This window comes from Tupaia chinensis, unplaced genomic scaffold (genome assembly GCF_000334495.1).
Source record: "Tupaia chinensis unplaced genomic scaffold, TupChi_1.0 Scaffold000069_1, whole genome shotgun sequence".
NCBI classification, from domain to species: Eukaryota; Metazoa; Chordata; class Mammalia; order Scandentia; family Tupaiidae; genus Tupaia; species Tupaia belangeri.
The window spans coordinates 640,122-660,238 of NW_006159529.1; the positions used below are offsets into that span (position 1 = coordinate 640,122).

The window sequence follows — 20,117 nt, forward strand, 5'->3', positions numbered from 1 at the left end:
CCCGGGATCTTGGGCACGAACCCACCCGCCCCCGGCATGAGTTTAGCCACCGGGTCCGGGACGCGAACCACGGTCGACTACGTGGGAGTCCAGCGACATAGCCATTACTAACTGCTGGTTCCCGGGATCTGGTTCTCTTAAGCACTAGGCTCTGGGCTGTCCCCATACACATTCTCATCAAGAAAGAGAAAGGGAGTCCCTAGCTCAGCTTGGGTCCCTAGCTCAGACAAATGGGTCGTAATTTGTTTCTCTTGCCGGAGTTCAGACTATTAGAATCATCAAAGTTAGTGCCCCGTAAAACATACAGTTCACCTTACAAACATGACATGTGAGAAACGAGTAAGAAAGAACACTGAAAGCTTACAGTCGTGTACTTAAGTAGAAAGCTCGCACCTTCACCAAGAGGCACCGTGAGCAGTTTATTGTAGAACAGAGGCCAGGAAGAAGCTTTCCATGGGGTCTTTTTACTGAAGTGGAATGTGACCCATGTTGTGAGACATGGAGAGCTGGCCTACTGCTGAAAGCTAGCACACAGATGGAAATCATATCTGTTTTGGAGGAGTGAAAAAAACCCTATTCTGTTTTTTGAGTTGTAAAATTTTTAAGCCAGTTTTTCAATTTTCAGTGTTGACTGAACTCATTTTTCCAGACCTACTTCCACTTAATTTTTACAGCTGTATATTTTGTAGATAAAATACACTGGGGTCTTCAAAAAGCTCATTGAAAATGCATACTATGAAAAAAAAAACTATGCATGAATTACAAATTGTTTTTGCCCCAAAATAAACTTGTACTTTAATTCCATTTTCCATGAACTTTTTGACATACCCATGTATATAGTCAGTTGCCCATAGTCACACAGCAGTTTGGGGGTTTGGGACATGAAACCTCCCGAATCATCCTCAGTCATTCAAAAGCAACTCTTAAGCAGCAGTTTTGCTTTCTGAAGACTAAATCTATATGAATTAATCTAAAAGTCTCTTCTCAAGTTCACTTGGCTTTGTATCAAAAGCAACTAAAAAAATTTATCTTATAAGTCTTTTTGAAACATCATCAGTGTTTTTCAAAGTACCCAGAATTTGTTGAATAATTTTGTCACATGACAATTAGTTTAGATAGTATTGTGAACAAAAGTTAACTAGCGTGGGAACTAAGATTGGTAAATAATCACAGTGGTTTGAAAGAGAAAGAGTGCTGGTTTGGGAATTAGAGCCTCTAAGTTCTAGACCCAGCCCAATCAGTAATTTCTGGGACCTGGCCCAAACCCTGACACTTACTGAATTTGAAATCTCCTATCTGTAAGGGAGAATTGTGTATATTACAGCATTTCCGAGTTAATTTCTGATTCTCAAATTATACAGTTCTACCCAAATAGATAACTAAAATAATCTCTTTGCTTTATAGGCCGAGCTTCTCCCCATTGCAGTTGGGAGTCATGCAGAGACCTTTTCCTCCCATAATCACCTCTATATTTATGCATGTATTAGCTGAATCTATTGCATCAGTTAGTATATGGAGAAAGAAGTTTGGGGTTCAAGGTTACAGCTTGGAAAATGGATTCCTTCAGCATTCAGTGTGATGAGAGAGTAGTTTACCACAATCCAGAATGTGGGAAAATAATGCCGTCATCTAAGTGAGAAGTTAGAAGATGTTATGAAAGTAAATTCATCAATTCAAAGATATCCTTGGGGAGTGGGTAGGTGATAGAGGGTTGGTGTAAGTGCAAAGGGAAGAAACGTTTAACAGACCAAAAAAAAGGTAAAAAAAAAAAATCATTGGAAGGTGTGAAAGATATCCTTGGAAGGTATATATGTACACCGCACACACACAAACACACACAAACCACGTTTTCTGTGAATTAACTTCAGCCATTGAGAAAATTAGTTCTTGACACTCAAACAATGTAGTAGTTTTCTAAGTTATTTTAATAATGATAAACGTTTTTAAAATGTGTGTTTAGAAATGATTTAGTTGGTAACCTTAAAGAAAAAAAGTACAGATACAAATGATACAGGTATCATTTTTCCAGTCATTCGTTCACATATATGTGAAGTGGCTGTCAGGTTGTTTTGTTTTAACCTTGTCAATGTCACTCATACCTTACTGCATGACTCTTTAACAACTAGCGACAAATTTGCCATGTTAAATAAATAAGCCAAATCATCTCATTTATGATTATAACGTAGGCTACCACAGTGTTACATGTGATGTGATTTTTCTTTTAATTTATGAATTTTTGCAATAAATAGAAAGCAAACAGAGGTACTTACAGGGGAAAAAGTATCATATGCCTGATTAAAATATGAGCCTTTATTTAACTGTTTTTGGACATCATTTGGTTAGGCAAAATAATATAATCTCATCTTGTTCGTCAGTTTCCCTCCCTCGTCCCCCTCCTTCACACACCAGGCTGCTTTTTCTATAACGTAAAGCAGTTAGGTTAAAAAACACACAACTTTTCTAAACAAAACAACATAATAGTCTATATCACAAAAGGTTCATAATCATCTGATTTTATAAGAAAGTTTTTTGTTTGTTTTATAGGCTAAAGAAGAAACACACGGGTTACCATGTTTAGCCAGTTGACTGTGTAGAATCCTTCAGGAAATTGGCAGGGGGTGAGAGCAGGATTAAGGAAAGCCTGTTCCCCGTTACAAAGGCTGGCATGGTTATTAGCCTGGGTAGACAAAAGCTGCCTTTTGACTCTGGCATGAAGTCTGGCAAGTTATACCAGACTGGAGGTTCTTATTTCCTCTGATCAAAAGACGATGGTTTTTCTGGATTTCTCCCCCACAGCTCCAAGCCTGTGGTAGAGTTGAAGAGGACCATTTCAGAGAAATAGTAGGCATTTCTCATTTAAGACTTGTAACGTTAAAGTGCTAAATCTGTGCATAGAATTGAGAAGTACATCACCCTGTGTTTCATACAAACACTTAAGTAGTAAGAGAGAAGGAAAACCACAGCCCTCCCTCCTAACGTGCTTCCTGAAGGAGCCAGGGCAGGGAGCCACAGCATGGGTCTCTGTCTTCTTGAAAGCCAGTATCAGTCTCCGCAGGAGTACAGTTCTGCAGCATCTCTTGTTTCCTTCAGTATCTTCTGGCCTCCGAGTAATACCTTCCCTCTCTCCTGCGAGGAAGATGGGAGGAAGGTGCCCAACCCTTCCCTCCTTGCTGTACAATGATGACTTTCTCCTTTCACTCTGAAGTCAAGGTGTGCTCAGTGCAGCCCTTTGTGGGGGAGGTCACCAGAGAGCATTGTGTGCCACCTTTGGCAGCCCAGACACCACCGCCATCAGGGGTACAGCCAAGGTCGTTCTCTTGGAAGAATCAGCCACACATTTTCAGTGCCACAAAGATTGGGGTTTAATAGCTTGTGGCTGCCGTATCAAGCTTTGCTTCTAAGGTGAGTTTAATATATCTGTTCTCTTCTCCACCCGATCAGCACACGTCAGAATCTTAATCATCGATGAGCAGGTATCTTCCCACTCGTGAAGTTGACGAGGTTAGCGCATCAAGAGGGGTCCTTGGACCATTCTTCTGACACGAAAGCTTGCATTTGCATCCTCAGTAGCATCTTCTTAATGGTCCAACACTTGGTGTTGTTGAAGATATGCACATTAAATGAACACACACACATACACATACATAGCAAATTCTGTGTGTATGTGTGTGTGTGTATATATATATATATATATATATACAGCTAAAGTTCATTTTATTTCCTAATTCCATTAAAATTCTGGTAATGTTTTGATGATTTTTATATTCTTTTGTATGTTGTATTAAGACATTAACCTTTTTGTTTTTGTTTTGTTTTCACTTTAGGGGACACTTAACAAATCCACTAGTTCAAGAAGCTTAAAATCCCTTGACCCTGAAAACAGTGAAACTGAGTTAGAAAGGATTTTACGTCGCAGAAAGGTGACAACAGAAGCAGATAGCAGTAGTAAGCTGGTTTGAATTCTCCACAATCCTACTCTTCATCTCTGAAACCTTTTCTTTTAAGTCCCTTTTATCATGAAACAATCTTTTAGAAATGATTATTAAGATTTTTTACTTTTAATGTGAGTGAGAAGTATTGGATAGGCAAAGGTATTAATGGTATCTTCTGAGAACACTTCTGAATTTTCACTTACTAGTATGTTTCTTTAGTTGTAGGTTCTGAGGCATTTGTAGATCTGTTTTAGTGCAAGATGTCTTTTTTTTTTTTTAAAGAATGTATTTAATTGTATTTATTAGTATTATTATTAGAATTCACCAGAGAGAGACAGAGGAAGAGAAAGTGAGAAAGCAAGCCTCCAGGTCTGAGACTCAACCTATGGTTGGCCATGTGGGAGTATGGTGTCTTAACTACCACGCCACCTGCTGGCCCAATGTAAGATGTCTTTGTATAAAGCCATTCAAGGTGGGTTTGGCAACAATAGAGCCTTGAGTGCAGGATCTGGAACCAGACCACCTGAGTTTGAAGCCTAGCTCTGCCACTGACCAACTGCTTGCCCTCAGGCAGATTACCCAACTGCTCAGTGCCTCGATTTTCTCATCTATAAAATGAAGATAATGAAAAGTTTAGGATTATTCTAGAGATGAAGTCAGTCAGTAGAAGAATACTGCTTAACACCGCGGTCAGCACAGGGTAGGCCCACAATATTTGGTAACTGGGGCAGTAATCACATCTCAGTTACAAATGCGGAGAATCATCTTTCCTCTTCATGTCCGTTTAGCTTACCGTCTCTGCCAAAGTCTCAGGTGAGTGAGACATTCCAGCTCTGTCCCCAACCAGAAATGTACCATCTGAACAAGTCTTGTACTCACAGTTTGTATCATGTCACATTAGGCATAGAGTTGGCCTCAGAATCTGTCTGATGCTAACTTTGGATGTCTTCTGTTGCTATTACCAGCGTAGTTGTGGAAATTTGTGAAATTCTATCTGCAGTTTTTCCCATGTGGCCAGGTAGGAGGCTGGCATTGAAAAACATCCATAAAGCAAAGTGAATTAGTAACTATAGTTAGAGGACTGAAATGTTTAGACTCAGCTTAATCAATAGCAGTTGAAATCATTGAGCAGTTGGAATCTGTAAAATATTGATTCATGTTGACCAAATTTTAAATTGTGAGAACATTAAACATGTGTGTGATAATCAAATTTTAGTTTTCACATGGGAGTTTACTCAGATAATTGAATAAATTGGCTCCTTGAACCCAGAGGGACAGAATACTCAAACTTTTATCATAAAAAAGATGAGAGCTTCGTTTTCTTTCTTAAAAACACTTCAGCCAAGACCAGCAGTTGGCATAATGGCTGTGTCACTGGACTCCCATGTAGCTGACTGCAGTTCGAGTCCCGAACCTGGTGGCTTAAACTCACACTGGGCGTATGTGCGTGCATGCCCAAGATCCCGAGAGAATGGAGGAGAAGGTATGGTGGCGTGGCCATCCCCCCTGGCGAGTGATTTCTTGCTTTCTGTCTCTCTTCTCTGTCTGTCTTTCTGGTGAGTGCACGTGCCCTATAGTAAAAACCTCTCAAAAAAAAAAAAAAAATACCACCTCAGCCATTCAGTTTTTAAATTTGGCCTGAAAGTTCTGTTAAAACCCTACAAGTGTTGTCAACATCATCCCCCTCAACTTCGCCCTCAAGTAACCATACCTCAGGAAAATTAAAGGAGCGCCACAAGATTTTTTTTCTCTTAGAATTGTTCACGGGCATTTATGCAGCCTCAAATGAATCATTATTCATTGTGACTTAACTCAATCCTTTCCATCATTTCATCATCCCTCAAAGTTCTTACGTAAGCACCACTTATTTTTTTAGGACTTCATAGAGGCCATTTTAGCACTTTTTTGTTCTTCCAGAAACTTCTTCTAAAGATTTTTTTAAATTTAATTTTATTCATTATCATTATTTAATTTTATTTTTTTAAAATTGACTGCAGAGAAACAGAGAGAAAAGGAAAGCGAGAGAGCAAGCTGCCAATTCCAGGACTCGAACCATGGTCAGCCATGTGGGAGCCCAGGTGCCTTAACCCCCACGCCATTTACAGACCCCTTCCAGAAACTCTTTACTTCACACATGAATTTGGTCAAACATGTAGCACTACTATTTCAGAGTTTTCAATGGAAAAAATGAGGGAATATTTTCATTTTAGTCAGTATGGAAGCTTGAATAACTCAAAGAATGGAGAGAGGAACAGATTTTTATATTGTGATGAGACTATTTCATTTTATTTATTATATTGTACCAGTATGCAGTATTAAGTGTATTATTCGAGGGACATTAGAATGAAAGATATATATCCAATAGAAAAATTAATAAATGGATAAGGAAATAAGAACTATTAGTGCAAGGTGAAGAGGAACCACATACTGAGGAAGGGACTTGAAACTGAGCAGACATTTTCTTTGAGCTTCCTGATAGCCACGTCAGAAGTAAAAGAGGAAACAAACTTAGAAACGCTTCTCATCTAAAAGAGAAATCATACCATTTTTAAGTGGTACAAATGTTTTCCTAGCTTCAAACTGGAAGAGACATTTTCTGCATGAATCTTAGATAAAGGTCACAGAGTAACAAAGTGAAAATTCCAGGTGGAAGAAACAGGAAGACGCTGGAGCAGCAGCCTAGCTGCTCAGTGGGAGCCAAATTATAGAGATGAGTTCAATAGATTTGCACCTCAGGTGCACTCAAATCTCTGAGATGGTTTTCTTCTGAACACAAAGGCTTATGGGAAAGTAAATGTGAGGACACGGGGAGAAAGGAAGCATCACAGAGGCAGCCTGAGGTCTGCAAAACTCGGGTCCTAGTTTAGTGGGTATCCGCAAAGGGCCAGGGATGGAGCCTGTTCCTTCGAATTTTTCTTAGAGATTTAACTGTTTTTAAATTTCTCATTATTTTTAAATTTGCTACAAGGAACATGAACTCACCAGAGAGAGACAGCGAGTGAGAGAGAATGAGAAAGCAAGCCACCAGGTCCAGGACTTGAAACACAGTCAGCCACGTGTGAGGCCAGCCCCTTAATCACCATGCCACCTGCTGGCCCCATTCCCTTGTTTTATCCAGCCTTGTGGCCTACCAAACTGACATTGCAAAGAGCAGCAAGCCCCTCTTGGAAGGCAGTGAGGGGGCTTAATCAGGTTGCAGTAAGGATAATCTGAAACACTGGACGTTTTTCTTTCTTTTTTGTATATTTTAAAAAAAGTAAGAGCTCTGGGTCAGCTCTCCCCTCTCCCTCTCTTTAAACTGACTTCTGTCTTAGAACAAGCCTGAGGCATTGGTGTATTGAGAAACAGATCTTGCTTTCCTACAAGAACATTGATTACAGCCATCTGATGATGTAGTCAGCAATCAGCCAATGCAGAACAGAGTCACCCAGAAACATCTCGAATTTCACTTCATATTTATTTATATTTTCAGAACTTACTTTTTTGATCTTTCTACCTTTCTTTACTCCCACTTCCTCATGTCGCATGAGATTTAAGCTGGAGGAAAGACCTTTTAATCCAGAATATCCAATAATGTCACAAACCGGTCTGCCCAGATGGTACAGATGAATAAATAAGGAAAACAGACACTAATGCTTTGTGGGCTGGAGCTTTTGGTCGACCAGTAGGGTTTTTTGTCTCCCATATTGAGTAAGGCTAAAAGAGGTGTCCAGTGGAATGACTAGACAATTTTCCAGTCCCTTTTGAGTTTTTCAAACTAGACCTTTTTTTGTTATTACTTTTATTTAAATTTATTTATTTAATTTGACCAGAGAGGATCAGAGAGAGAGAGAGTGAGAATAAAGCAAGCTTCTAGGTTCAGGACTCCAGCCACAGTCAGCCATGTGGATGTCCAATGCCCTTAACTGGCCCCCAGACCTTCATTTTTATAGTTGATGTGTTATCCTGTTGTAGTACATCAGACACATTCAAAATGTAAGAATAAAATTCCAGAGCTTTTACTGATGAACAGAGATTAGCTAGCATTTTAGATTATATTCACTTGTACCTTCCATCTGGCCGGATGACTGACATTTCTTTTTCTTTTCCTTTCCTTTCCTTTCCTTTTCTTTTCTTTTCTTTCTTTTTTTTTTTTTTTTTTTTTTGAGAGAGAGGTTTTTGCTATAGGGCATGTGCACTCACCAGAAAGACAAGAGAGAGACAGAGAGACAGAAAGCAAGAAATCACCCCCCCCTAGGGGGGTTGGCCACGCTGCAATCCCTTCTCCATTCTCCTCTCGGGATCTTGGGCACGCACACACACGCGCCCGGCATGAGTTTAAGCCACCAGGTCTGGGACTCAAACCATGGTCAACTACATGGGAGTCCAGCGACATAGCCTTTACGCTAACTGCTGGTCCCAAAGATGAATGGCATTTCTTAAAGAGATTCCCGAATTTTATTCTCCTCTTAGCGGCACCTTTCTAGGTTGTTCTCTAGCCTCGGTTTTAGAAATTATTGTCTGATTTGCATATTTGTGACTTATTTCATGAATCTTTTCATTTTTAATTCATTTCTTCCAAAGTTCCAAAAGAAATTCCAGAATTTTACTCTGAGAAAAACTGCTGATATAGAATCTTCCTACTTAAAGAGAGCAAAAATGGTTATCATGGGAATTAGTTTCAATGCTCAGATTTTTTAGATTCAATAATTTCAGTAATGAGTCCTATTTTAGTTTTAAAATCCTATCCCAAAGAGCAGAAAAGTCCAAAAGGTAAACAGCCAAACTCTTTGCCACTTAATTTTTTATAATCCTATGTCTGTATTTTAACAGGAAATAAATCCACTTACTTCTCATTCACATTAAAATGAAAATGTTCATAAAAGCTGTTTAATGCTCAAGAAGGCTTCATGAGCCTTTTTAAAAGAGCCTTTTGACATCATTCCATTTTCTATTTAAAATGCAGAGCTGAGTTTTGGGAAGAATTAACTCTTGAGAGGCAAAATGTTTCAGGGAGGGCTGTCAGCAAGCCATACTCTGCGAGAAGAAAAGTGTTTTCACAGTTCACAGTTACTAAGGACCCTGGTCAGTGAGGGGACTATGGCCTCAGATTTTGTGACTTTTTAAAGGTCTGTACACAATTTCTCAGCATGGTCCTGGTGCATTAAAAAGTGGTAGTTCTCCCAAAGCAGAGTAGATTTCCAGTAGGAACATTTTTCAGCATGCTCTTGAAATTGCTAACAAACTTGGCCTTTTCACTTCTTGAGGGATTTTCAGCTAATCTGTTTTTCAGCACCCTATCTGTAAGCAGTACACAGAATGATTAAACTTGAGGTATGTGTTTGGTTTTAAGGTCCAACCGGGATATTAGCCACCTCAGAGTCCAAATCCATGCCAGTGTTGGGTTCTGTATCCAGTGTAACAAAAACAGCCTTGAACAAGAAAACTCTGGAGGCAGAATTCAACAGCCCGTCCCCCCCAACACCTGAGGCAGGTGAAGGGCCCCGTAAATTGGAAGGATGCACAAGTTCCAAGGTTACATTTCAGTAAGTAATGATGCTCTTTACTAAGTAGTGTGTAGAAGAATCTATAATGACTAACTTGTGTGTGTGTGTGTTTTGTTTTGTTTTGTTTTTTGTTTGTTTCTCTTCCGAGAGATTTTGATTTGGCTAGCCAATAAATACTCTGTGTGTGTGTGTGTGTGTGTGTGTTTTGTTTTTTTTTTTTGGTTTGTTTCTCTTCCAAGAGATTTTGATTTGGCTAGCCAATAAATACTCTTCTTTCATTTGATGAGCTGACTTTTGAGTCTAGGTGCCTAGTATTGAGGTCTCATTCATATCCGAAGCAAATACCATGTATAAAAAGCATTCTTTCCCTCAACTGGTTTGGTAACCAGGGTTTTCTATACAAAGAATCAACCTCGATGATACCTATCACGCATCACAAGACGGTCAGTCTTTTAAGATTAAATGCTTCGATCCATCCCTCTTAATGGTTCATGAGAGGCTGAAGAAGATAACTAGATCTTTTCGAGGCTCTTCGATGGGTACGTTTGTACAGTCTTATTTCCGGTCCTCCGCGCCTTCGTATTGCTCCGTCCTGAGATTGCAAACATACTATGTAAAGAGTTATTTCTATAGACTCGTTTCAGAGTGGCCCTTTGATGGTCAGAGTTAATCCTGCTCTTGACTGTGTTTCAGACAGATCTAGTGAAGGCTCAATTTGTTTCATAACAATGCCAAGCTCTTTGTGAAATTAGTCTACGGTTTCGCTTTAGTTCTCTTGCCGGGATGTCAGAGAGTCTGTCACTGAAAGAAAAGGAAGAGGTGAGAAGAATCAGATCAGCCAAATATTGTAATCACGGCTAATTAAGCCTCTGGTTTCCTGTTCTACTGAGAGAGGAAGAACCCCCTTTTGTAGCTTTAGCCGTCTGAGCTTAAAAGGCGAAACCTGGACAAATGAAGTTGAAATACGACTTGGTTCTATTTTTGCCAACTGGTATTATCTTCGTCTCTTGTGTTTCTCTCCTTGGTACTGTGAACTTTTTTTCTCTTTGGGAATGAATGGCCTGCTTTGCCGATTTACAGTTTTATCTAATTTCATTGTGTTTAAAAGCACATTTTCTCCCGTAGTCATGCGTTTCCTTTCTTTTGACTAGAGTCATTTGAACTGTGCTAACAGAAAGATGATCTATATTCATTCTTCATCGTTCCTATTAAATTTGTTTAACACTTAATTTGACATCAACAATCTGGTACATTTGAACCAATATCCAGGCACAAAAGCAATTTGGTTGAGACAAGTTAGTTTCTGAGAAACGCTTCACTGTGTGTGTATAGATTTTTTTTTTCCCTTTACCATCTTACACAGATAATCTTAATCAGAAAATACTGCAACTCCTTCCTCCTTTTGTCCGCCTTTTATTCTCCAAAAGTAAGTGGAAATTACATTTCCAAGAAAGGAAATGAAATAATTGCAGGCCCAAGGTCTGCAGAATGTGTGTTGAATTGACAGTGAAAAGGATCCATGTGTTGACAGACGCAGTTGTTAGATGCCGTAAAGGGCAATGTGCAGCTCAATTTATTTCTCATCTCGCTTGTTCAATGACTGCTTAAGAGACACATTTCAATTTAATTTATCTCCTTAAAGCACTAATACAAATACCGTGTGTTGCTGTATTAACTTTTAAACTTTGTAACCTAATGCGTGATTATTCAGATCTCGACATTCTTTAGCTAAAATAACTAACACCATGTATTTTCATGTTGCCAGTCATTTAACAAATACGAGCGCCTTTATAACAAATCTGTTTCTTAAGTACAATTAGACCATCCAAATGAATCTGAGCATATTCACTTCCCAGAGACACACCCCATTCATTTCTGTTGAAACCTAGCTGTTGGATTACTCAAAGACGTTTAACTTCCTATAGTGACATACACACTTTAGAAGTAAAAACTCATGTTGTTTATCAAGGTCCCTGAAACCAACCTAGCTGCCAGAAACAGAAGGGTTATTTTGAGGCCAGCTTTGACTAATCTAAAAGTTGGCTCTGTTATACTATCTGCAGCATCCTTCCTCATAGACTAGAATCGTCAAAGCGTTTTGAAGTCAGGTCAGCACTGAAAAAGTGAAATGTTTCCTTTGCTTTTTAATGGTCTTCGCATTGTAGTCGTTGCGCCTTTATTTTGATCTGTGGTGACACCACTGTGATGTTTCAGGCAAACAGCTCTATTGGCTCTTGACAGGAATCAAGGTCAAGTGGATGGCAGTCACAGTTACCCTTAATATGTACGTTCTTGCCCCCCCCCCCCCCCCCCCCCAGCCGCTACCTCCCTCCCCTCCCTCCCTGTCTCCCTCCACTTTGGTCTCTTTGGCCATTCCCCTTCTACCCTAGGCCCTTTGCTTTTGTTGTCCCCGCTGACTCTGACTCGTACAGGTAGAATATCCTTTATTCGGAATGCTGGGGAGGGGAAGTGTTTTAGATTTTGAATTTTTTTTTTAATATTTGCATATGCTTAATGAGATCTTATGGGGATCGGACTCAGATCTATACACGAAATTTGTTTATGTTTCGTGTACACCTTATACCCATAATCCAAAGGTAATTTTACACAATACTTTTGCTTTGCAACTTTTTTGTGTGTGTGTTTCAGATTTTTGCCTTAGGGTATATGCGCTTACCAGAGAGACAGAGAAAGAGAGAGAGACGGAAGGTGAGAATCATCCCCTGGTGGGGATGACCATGCTGCAGTCTCTTCTTCTCCATTCTTCTCTCAGGATTTTGGGCACACAGGCCCAGGTGCCTGGCATGTTCTTTAAGCCACTGGGTTTGGGACTCAAACCAAAGAATCAACCATGTGAGATTCAGTTCCTTAACCACCATGCCATCTGCTGGCCCATGTGTGTTGCAGTGTTTTGACTGCAACCAGTCACATGCAGTTAGGTGCAGAATTCTCCACTAGGGTTCTCGATACATGTTGGGACTCCAAAAGTTTTGAATTTCGCATTTTCAAAATAGGGATGCTCAACCTGCGTTCTCTTTTTCTGATAGCTGCATGGCTTATTCCTTAACTTATATCAGTTCTTTGCTTAAATGTCATCATCTCAGCAAGGGGTACCTTGACAACCTTATTTTAAATTATAACCCAGGTGACAGCAGGTGGCGTGGTGGTTAAGGTGCTGGACTTCCACATGGCCAACTGCGGTTCGAGTCCTGGCGACTTGCTTTCTCACTTTCCCTCTTTCTTTCTGTCTCTCTGATCAATTTAAAAAGTAATAATAATAAGGAATAAGATGAAATAATTCTTACAAATTATATGATTATGACCCATTTCTTCCTAAACTCTGATTCTCCTATACCCTAGTCCGTTTTTTCCCTAGCAGTTACCACCACCTAACATACAGTATAACTTATGTTATTGATTGTTCGTTTTCTCTCTCCCCCTACTGGAATGTATGTTCCATGAGGGTAGGAATGTTTTCTATCTGCTTTGTTTGCTGGTGTATCTCAGATACTGGGAAAAAAAAAAAATTCTTGTCACATGGTGGACTTTCAGTAAGTACTTGAATAAATGAACGAATAAGTACATTTTTAGTATCAATAAAACAGCAGAATATCAATTAGAATACCCAGCTAAACTCCATTCTCCCGTTACTCAATAGTAGTGTGTACTCACAGGCCAGATATTAGAGGTTTTTCTTGTTTAGTGGGATTAGTTGTTTTTTAAAACATTTTTTAAAAGTGTATTCATACACTTCTACGAGTGAGAGAGAAAGAAAGCCCTTCCCGCAGGGTCTTGACACTGCGTTCCACCCTCAGCCTCACCCAGCCCCGAATCATGGGCACTTGCAGGCCAGGTGTATTCAGGGAGGTCTCAGTGGGAACCTGGAACCTTCCCACGTGGGCCGCCTTCCCGCGTGATGTATTTCATTACTGCCCCCACCATCCCATCTGCCTAAAACATGTGTATCATGTCCAGGAGTCTTTTATGTTCAGCTTGTCTATCTTCCTCACCTGTGTCACATCTACTTGCGATAAAGGCAGCGAAACAGCAGAGTACCCCATTGTGAAGGCATGGTCAGCCCAGGCTAACTGGATTGGCTTCCGATGCACAGGAAGAATCGCTAATCTACTAAGAAAGATTTTAAACGTTCAGGTAGAAACAGAGATGTTTTCTGCATAGTATCCTCACTCAAGCAGAAAATGAAATCATATTTCTATTCCTGGAAATATTTTTCTTTTAATAAATTCCTAAAATCAACCTATGTGTGTATTCCAAATAGAGTAACTCTTTCTGATGAATTGTAAAGTCAGAGATACAGTCATTTATTCCCTAGGGATCTATGAGAAAGCAAGGGACGCTTTTAATACTTAATTATAAGGACTGATTAAAATTAATGTTCTTGTCACCAGCATAAGCAAAGCAGGGATTTTTTTTTTTCTTTCTTGAGAAAAAGAAAAGGAAAAGATAATCAGGGTTTCGAGAAGTCTAATTTATCCTGTTTCTAGTTTAATAATAGCTTGAAAAGTGTTTGTGTCCTGTTAATTATTTCTAATAAGTATATACTGTCTAGTTGCAAATCCCACAGCAAATTTGAATTTCATTCATTCTGACTAGTTATAATTCAGAAAGAAATTATACTCATAATCTCCCTTTATGCTATGAGGGGTAGAGAGCTGGCTAAGCAAATGAAAGGGGGTAAACCTGAGTTTTGCTTTCAGGCTCTTTTTCTGTTGATCTCGATTAATCTCATAATGTTAAAATATAGCAACTCCTTGAGTAACCAGACCAGACATAGGCCAGAGGGCGAACAGCACCCAGGACTTGAGCTCTACATTCAGACAGAGTAAATAGGGTTCAGATCTTAGATCTGCTATTCATTTTCTTTGTAACCTTGGGCCAGTGATTTAATCTGTGACTCAGTTTCCTCATGCATAAATTGAGGCTTGCCACACCAATTTTATAGGCTCGAGATGTAAATGAGATAGTATATGAATAGTATTTCAAAAGATCCCTTCCCTATCTTATGTTAAAATGATAATGCTGGGATATTAGAAAGTCAAGACCCAAGGTAGAGTAGAAAGCTAAGACACCAGACATTTGAGTTATTGACTGTGCCAGGTCAATAACTTACCTTGAGTAAGCATTGAACCTTTCTGGATTTTGCTTTCTTTCTGTTTCTTCTAACTTAAACTTGAGGCAAGTACAATAGGTCAGGCACTCTACCAGTTGTTCTCAGCCATAGGACCCCAATAATTCCTCATAAATGTAGTCACTTGATGAAGATGTTAAGTTAGGATAGAATAAGAGGTAAGTACATATTTTCTACCTATGGTATGTCTCTCACTGTAAATTTACAGTATACAAAACCCCAGAAATGTAAAATAATTCATTTTAAAAATACATGATCAGAATCTGTAAGTCCGAATTAAAATGACTGTTACCTTTCAGAGTAATACTCTTTTTTTTTTGGTGGAGAGATTCTTGCTATAGGGCGCATGCGCTTGCCAGAAAGAGAGAGACAGAGACAGAGAGACAGAAAACGAGAAATCACCCCCCCAAGGGGGATGGCCACGCTGCAATCCCTTCTCCTCCATTCTCCTCTAGGGATCTTGGGCATGCACGCACACGCACCCAGCATGAGTTTAAGCCACCAGGTCTGGAACTCGAACCGCGGTCTACTACATGGGAGTCTAGTGACATAGCTAGTACACCAACTGCTGTCCCCAGAGTAGTACTCTTAAGTATCACTATACTCATTTTAGCCCTCTCGTTATTGCCCCAAAGGCTTCTAGAACTATTCAGGTTAGAGATACATGATAACAGAAGAGATAAATTGGGCATTCTTTTCTGTTTGCTTATTTTCTGAATAGAGAAAATGGGTAAAGAATACAAACTACTTAAGAGTCACTCTACTTACTGGTCCTATAAGTGAATTAATGTCAGTCCTTATTTTTTATTTTTAAAAAATGGTGTAGATCATATATGTTCAACATGTTTCTAAATGACTTTGGCTTTGCAAAGTGGATTCAATTTTCAGAATTAGTCATCAGTTTGGGGCACACACACACATAACTTGGGCATGATTTTCAAGCCACCGAGTCCAGGGCTCAAACCAAGTTTGGCCACGTGTGGGAATCCAGCACCTTAACTACCATGCTACCTGCTGTCCCCACTAATTAACTTTTTTGCATTTGTGCTTAATTGTTTGTCGCCATGATATTTTGGGGCCTCTCTTCCAATGAGAGGCAGGACAAATGAGCCTAAGTAACAAGAGGTAAGCAGATCTTGAAGGATGTCTCTCAGAGTTAGGCAGAGACCAAGAGTATCTTGTGTTTTTGCCATCTTGCTTTTCATTTCTGAAACAGCCTCATCTGGAAGTGGCCCTGCTTATCTTATCTGTATTCACTTTTTCTATTCATTTTAGGAAGGTGAATATTCTCCTAACAGCTACAACTGGGCAAGGTAGTCCACCTCAGAGACGATCTTTCATTGTGTCTAGTTACTTCTATAAAACCTTGCTTCAAGAGAGAATCCATTTTTCAATGAAAGGAAACTCAGATTCCATTTTAGTGGTGTGATTTCCTAGCTCTGTCCTCTTCACTTAGTTATCCTCAAAGGTCCCATATTACGCAAGTGCGAGACACTTTTCCTTTTAATGTATCTCAAAATCATCATGCCTCTCTTCAACCCCCGATCCAGCCCCACCAAAAAAACCCTGCAAGCTTTACCAAGCTCTTTTAAATTCCCTTTTTAACCATTAGACATGCAGTTAGCTTGCCTTTTTTTTTTTGTTTGGGGGGTCAAAACAGGTCACATTCTGTCCTAGAAGAATTAAAGAAACAAGAACCTATGTAGCAATTATAGGACTTCAATTTCAATAGAAAAATGTCCATTTCCAATGAAACCATTTTTATTTTGATTTGCATTTAATTTCTGACTCCGTGATGTCTCTAAATACATGTGACTTTTGGCCCCACACAGATTTATTTTTCAAGGGTTCATCTCGTTTGGGCCATTAACTGAATACCAAAGGGTGGTGATAAAAGATGAGTTTTGCATTTCTCTTAGTTGATATGATCAGTCAGACATTACCATGAAAGAAAAAAATATCTAATTGCCTTTCAGGTTTTAAATGAAAAGGAAGATTGATTTGGTCATTGTTTGACCTCTAACTCGTCTCTTCCATTTTACTCATTATGTCCAGTGTTAAACTAATATAGAAAAATGAAATTGAAAAGTTCTGCTTTTTTTTTTTTTTTTAATTGGAGCTAAAGAATCTGAGGTTTTGAAATACGTTAGCCAACAGAAATTGAGATTCTTAACTTACTTTTAGGAAAAACGGGTACTGTATTATTCTCTCCAACATTGATCTGAGCTGGAAATTCATTTGGTTGGTCCTATAAACCATTTCTCAAGAAAGGCTGGGGTCAGCACTCGTTCAGATGGAGAGTAGGCAAATTCTTTCAGTCCTTGGGCTAGAAAGGGGCGGGTTTTCTTTCTGCTATTCCAACCCCCACCATTTCCTCACCCCATTTCTTTTTTGTGTGCGTGTGTGTTAGATTATGCCAGGGTGGGGGAGGAGGAAAGGAGGGCACCTTTTTCCTCTACTTACTTAGTAAACATTTATTTCTGAGAAGAGACTACTAGCTTAGCAGAGTGAATTGCATGGACGTTTTTGCTTAATCTGATGCTCTTATACAATTAAAGGATTTGCTCTGCTCTCAGCTGTAATCTTAGGACTGCTAAATTGTGTACTGACACTGCAGGAAACGGCTCTGTTCAGCAAAGCACCGCCACAAAGGTTCTCCGTGTGCGCCTGTGCATGGACAATTAAGTTTTAACAACAAAATTAGCAGAACAACTGGATGTTCTGGAAGTTGAGATCCCCTCCCTTAGTCTTTTCCCCTCTCCCCCAGGAGTTACCCGCAGCCTGCCCGCAGAATCAGCCTGTCCGTGTTGTCGGACACGTGTTCTAAGTTGCTATACAGACAGCAACTTCTTCCAGAGGAATTGTTGAGGATGCACTACGCTGAGTGTAAAAATGACTGCTAAAACGCTGCTGAGTAAATCTCAAAATTACTGTTAAAATGCTGCTGAGTAATTCTTGATTCTCTCAAAGAACTAATTGCCTTCTAATGTTTGCTTCCAGTTGCAAGCACCTATGATTTTAGCAGACTTGGTATAAACTATCGTTTCTGCCTAAAGAACTGAATTGTTGTTAGTCCTTGCGTTTTTTTTTTTTTTTTTAATCATTTTAAAATATTCTCTGCAGGATTTGTTTCCTTGTAGTTGAGTATAGTGGAATACCGAAGTTTTTTTTTTTTTTAACTTATGCAAATAGTAGTAGCTGACTACAACTTAAATGAAATTTCAGATACCAGGATCAACTGACCTAACTTCTAAAACCAGATAAACACATTTCTTCTGACATGCTTTATCATATAGTTTTATGAAAAGTAGTAAACTGAATTCTTTGTGACATATCTCAAAAGAATTTTAAAATACATAATACAGCAAATTGAAATACTTGAAAATAATTTTAAAACTATTATCCCCAAAGCCTAAAATGAAAGTACGAACATTCTGTGCATGAGAGCTTTTGAAGGGGCCAATGTTACATATAGTGAATATCGTGGAACACTTCATTAACTCTTTAAAACTATTTCTTATAAATAACACTCGGCTTATAATAGCTGGGATCTGAATGAATTTTCCACGGTGACTTGAAGTGCATCATTACAAGCAGCTAAAAAAAATGTAGCCTAAGGACAATATCACACAAATTTCTGAATCTTTGGCTTAGCTAAAATCAGTTGTGTTTGTTACTTTTGCTGGCAGGAACTGCTTGGTTTCCTGAACATCTTGGTGCCAGTGTACTTTGGTATCTGTAAATGTTCGCAGCCGGGCCTACCCTAGAGGATCAAAACTCTGGCCAAGGCTGGTAGCGTGCTATGGGGTAAGGGCTGTAAGCTGCGTGCTGGGTACCTGGGCTGCAGTTACTCAGCCAAAGAAAACAGTGGTGAGAGAGGACATGGAGATTCCAGCTAGCCATCATTACCTGTGCTGGAAAGGACATCTTCCTCATCGTGAAGGCAAATCAGCCTCTGCAGGTGGGAACAGCTTTCCACATACCCGTGTGGTATTCTGCTGTTTAACAGTGCTGTTTTTTAATAATCAGAGATTAAATCTATTTTTCCTTTAGTACAAGCAGATCCAAATTGGCAAACTAACATATTCTTTGAGCTAAAAGAGATTTAAGAATATACACAGAGTGGCCAGCAGGTGGCATAGGGTTAAGGTGCTCAACTTCCACGTGGCTGACCATGGTTCAAGTCCAGGACTTGAAAGTCACTCTGGGTACATGTGCATGCATGCCCAAGATCCCAGGAGGAGAACGGAGGAGAAGCGACTGTGATGTGGCCATGCCCCCAGGGGATGATTTCTCACTTTTCCTCTCACTGTCTCTTTCTCTTTTCAATAAACAATTGTGTCCTATAACGAAAAATCTCTCAAAAAAGAAAAAAGAAAAAAAAAAAAGGTACACAGAACCAAAGAAATTGAACCTCATTATATTTACAAGTATTAGACTTGCTAGTCATTGATTGAAAGTTTCACCTTACATTTGAAACTTCATTCCATAGAGTTTTGGACAAGTATAGTAAGAGCCCCTATAAAGCAGGGCTTCTGAAAGAAACAATGAAACTGCTGCTGTAACGTCTTTACTGTTTACTGCTGTGGTAGCTCAGGGGAAGAAAAGTAAGACTTCTTATTTTTACACTAGGGAAAAGAAAAAGCCGACTTCCTCCTTGGAGTTTTCCCAGGAAACTACTTTATAAAGACAAATTTAAATCTTTCCGTTTTCTGTCCTCGATGGTGGTAAATATGATTGCAGTGTTATCCATTTTTATTGTAAATGAAACAGAGTTCAGACCGTCCGGCTGGGCGTCATTTGTTGGACGGCTGCCACCGACTAATGCAGACGTCCCACTGAGAGACCAGAGAAGAACTATACTTTGATTCACCAGATTGTGTTAAATAGTCCAGCTGTTGCGATTTGAAAGATAGTTACCTCAGAAGTGAAATAGAAATGAACTTGGCATTTATGCCTTAAGCCGTTTTTATACTGTTTGGCAATCAGCTTTTCAGAGGTAGCATTTTATAAAATAACTCTCACCGCTTAAAAGTTTCATTCACTGTAATGTTCAAAATGTCCCACCTTTATATTATCAGTAAAATTAAGCCTGAGTGATATGCAGAATTTGCATGAAATAAGCATTTCCCCCTTCATTTCATGAGCTTTGATTGTATTCCATTGAGCTCAGAACCACTTCGATTAGGGCTCTTTGGGGCATTAGTTAATTTGAATTGCAGCCGAACTGTTAGCTAGAATGTTGTTGAATATAATTGGAACGAGGAAAGTTGATTTTGAAAGGAATTTCATTGAATGCAAACAATGATGTGCTTTTTAAAAATTAGAATGCTGCACTTTCATCTCTTGTAACACAGTCTGAGAAAGCACTGAGTCCCTTTAGAAAGTTCAGCTTTAGCATAACCATTTGCAATTGTTCTGATTCTTCTGGTACCAGTATGGTTTGGAGGCAGGTCTTTCGTTTTACCTGCAAGTGGCCCCGCCAACCCAAGCACCTCATCCTGGCTCTCCTGCAGTTTGGGAACAGTAGCTGCTTTCCAAAAAAGAACC

The 20,117-nt window shown here is 39.4% G+C and overlaps 1 protein-coding gene across 3 annotated transcripts in view; it reads left to right on the top strand.

The window, feature by feature from the left end:
* The window catches only part of SHTN1 (shootin 1), a 122,976-nt gene that overhangs the window by 96,370 nt on the left and 6,489 nt on the right, over window positions 1-20,117 (top strand). For 2 of the 3 annotated variants that reach the window (XM_006142206.3, XM_006142208.3), the window contains 2 exons: window positions 3,825-3,945; window positions 9,265-9,457. The exons of the other annotated variant lie outside the window; for it this stretch is intronic. In XM_006142206.3, coding sequence (XP_006142268.1) covers window positions 3,825-3,945; window positions 9,265-9,457 — 314 coding nt within the window. The remainder of the gene's footprint in view (window positions 1-3,824; window positions 3,946-9,264; window positions 9,458-20,117) is intronic. 3 annotated transcript variants of the gene reach the window in all.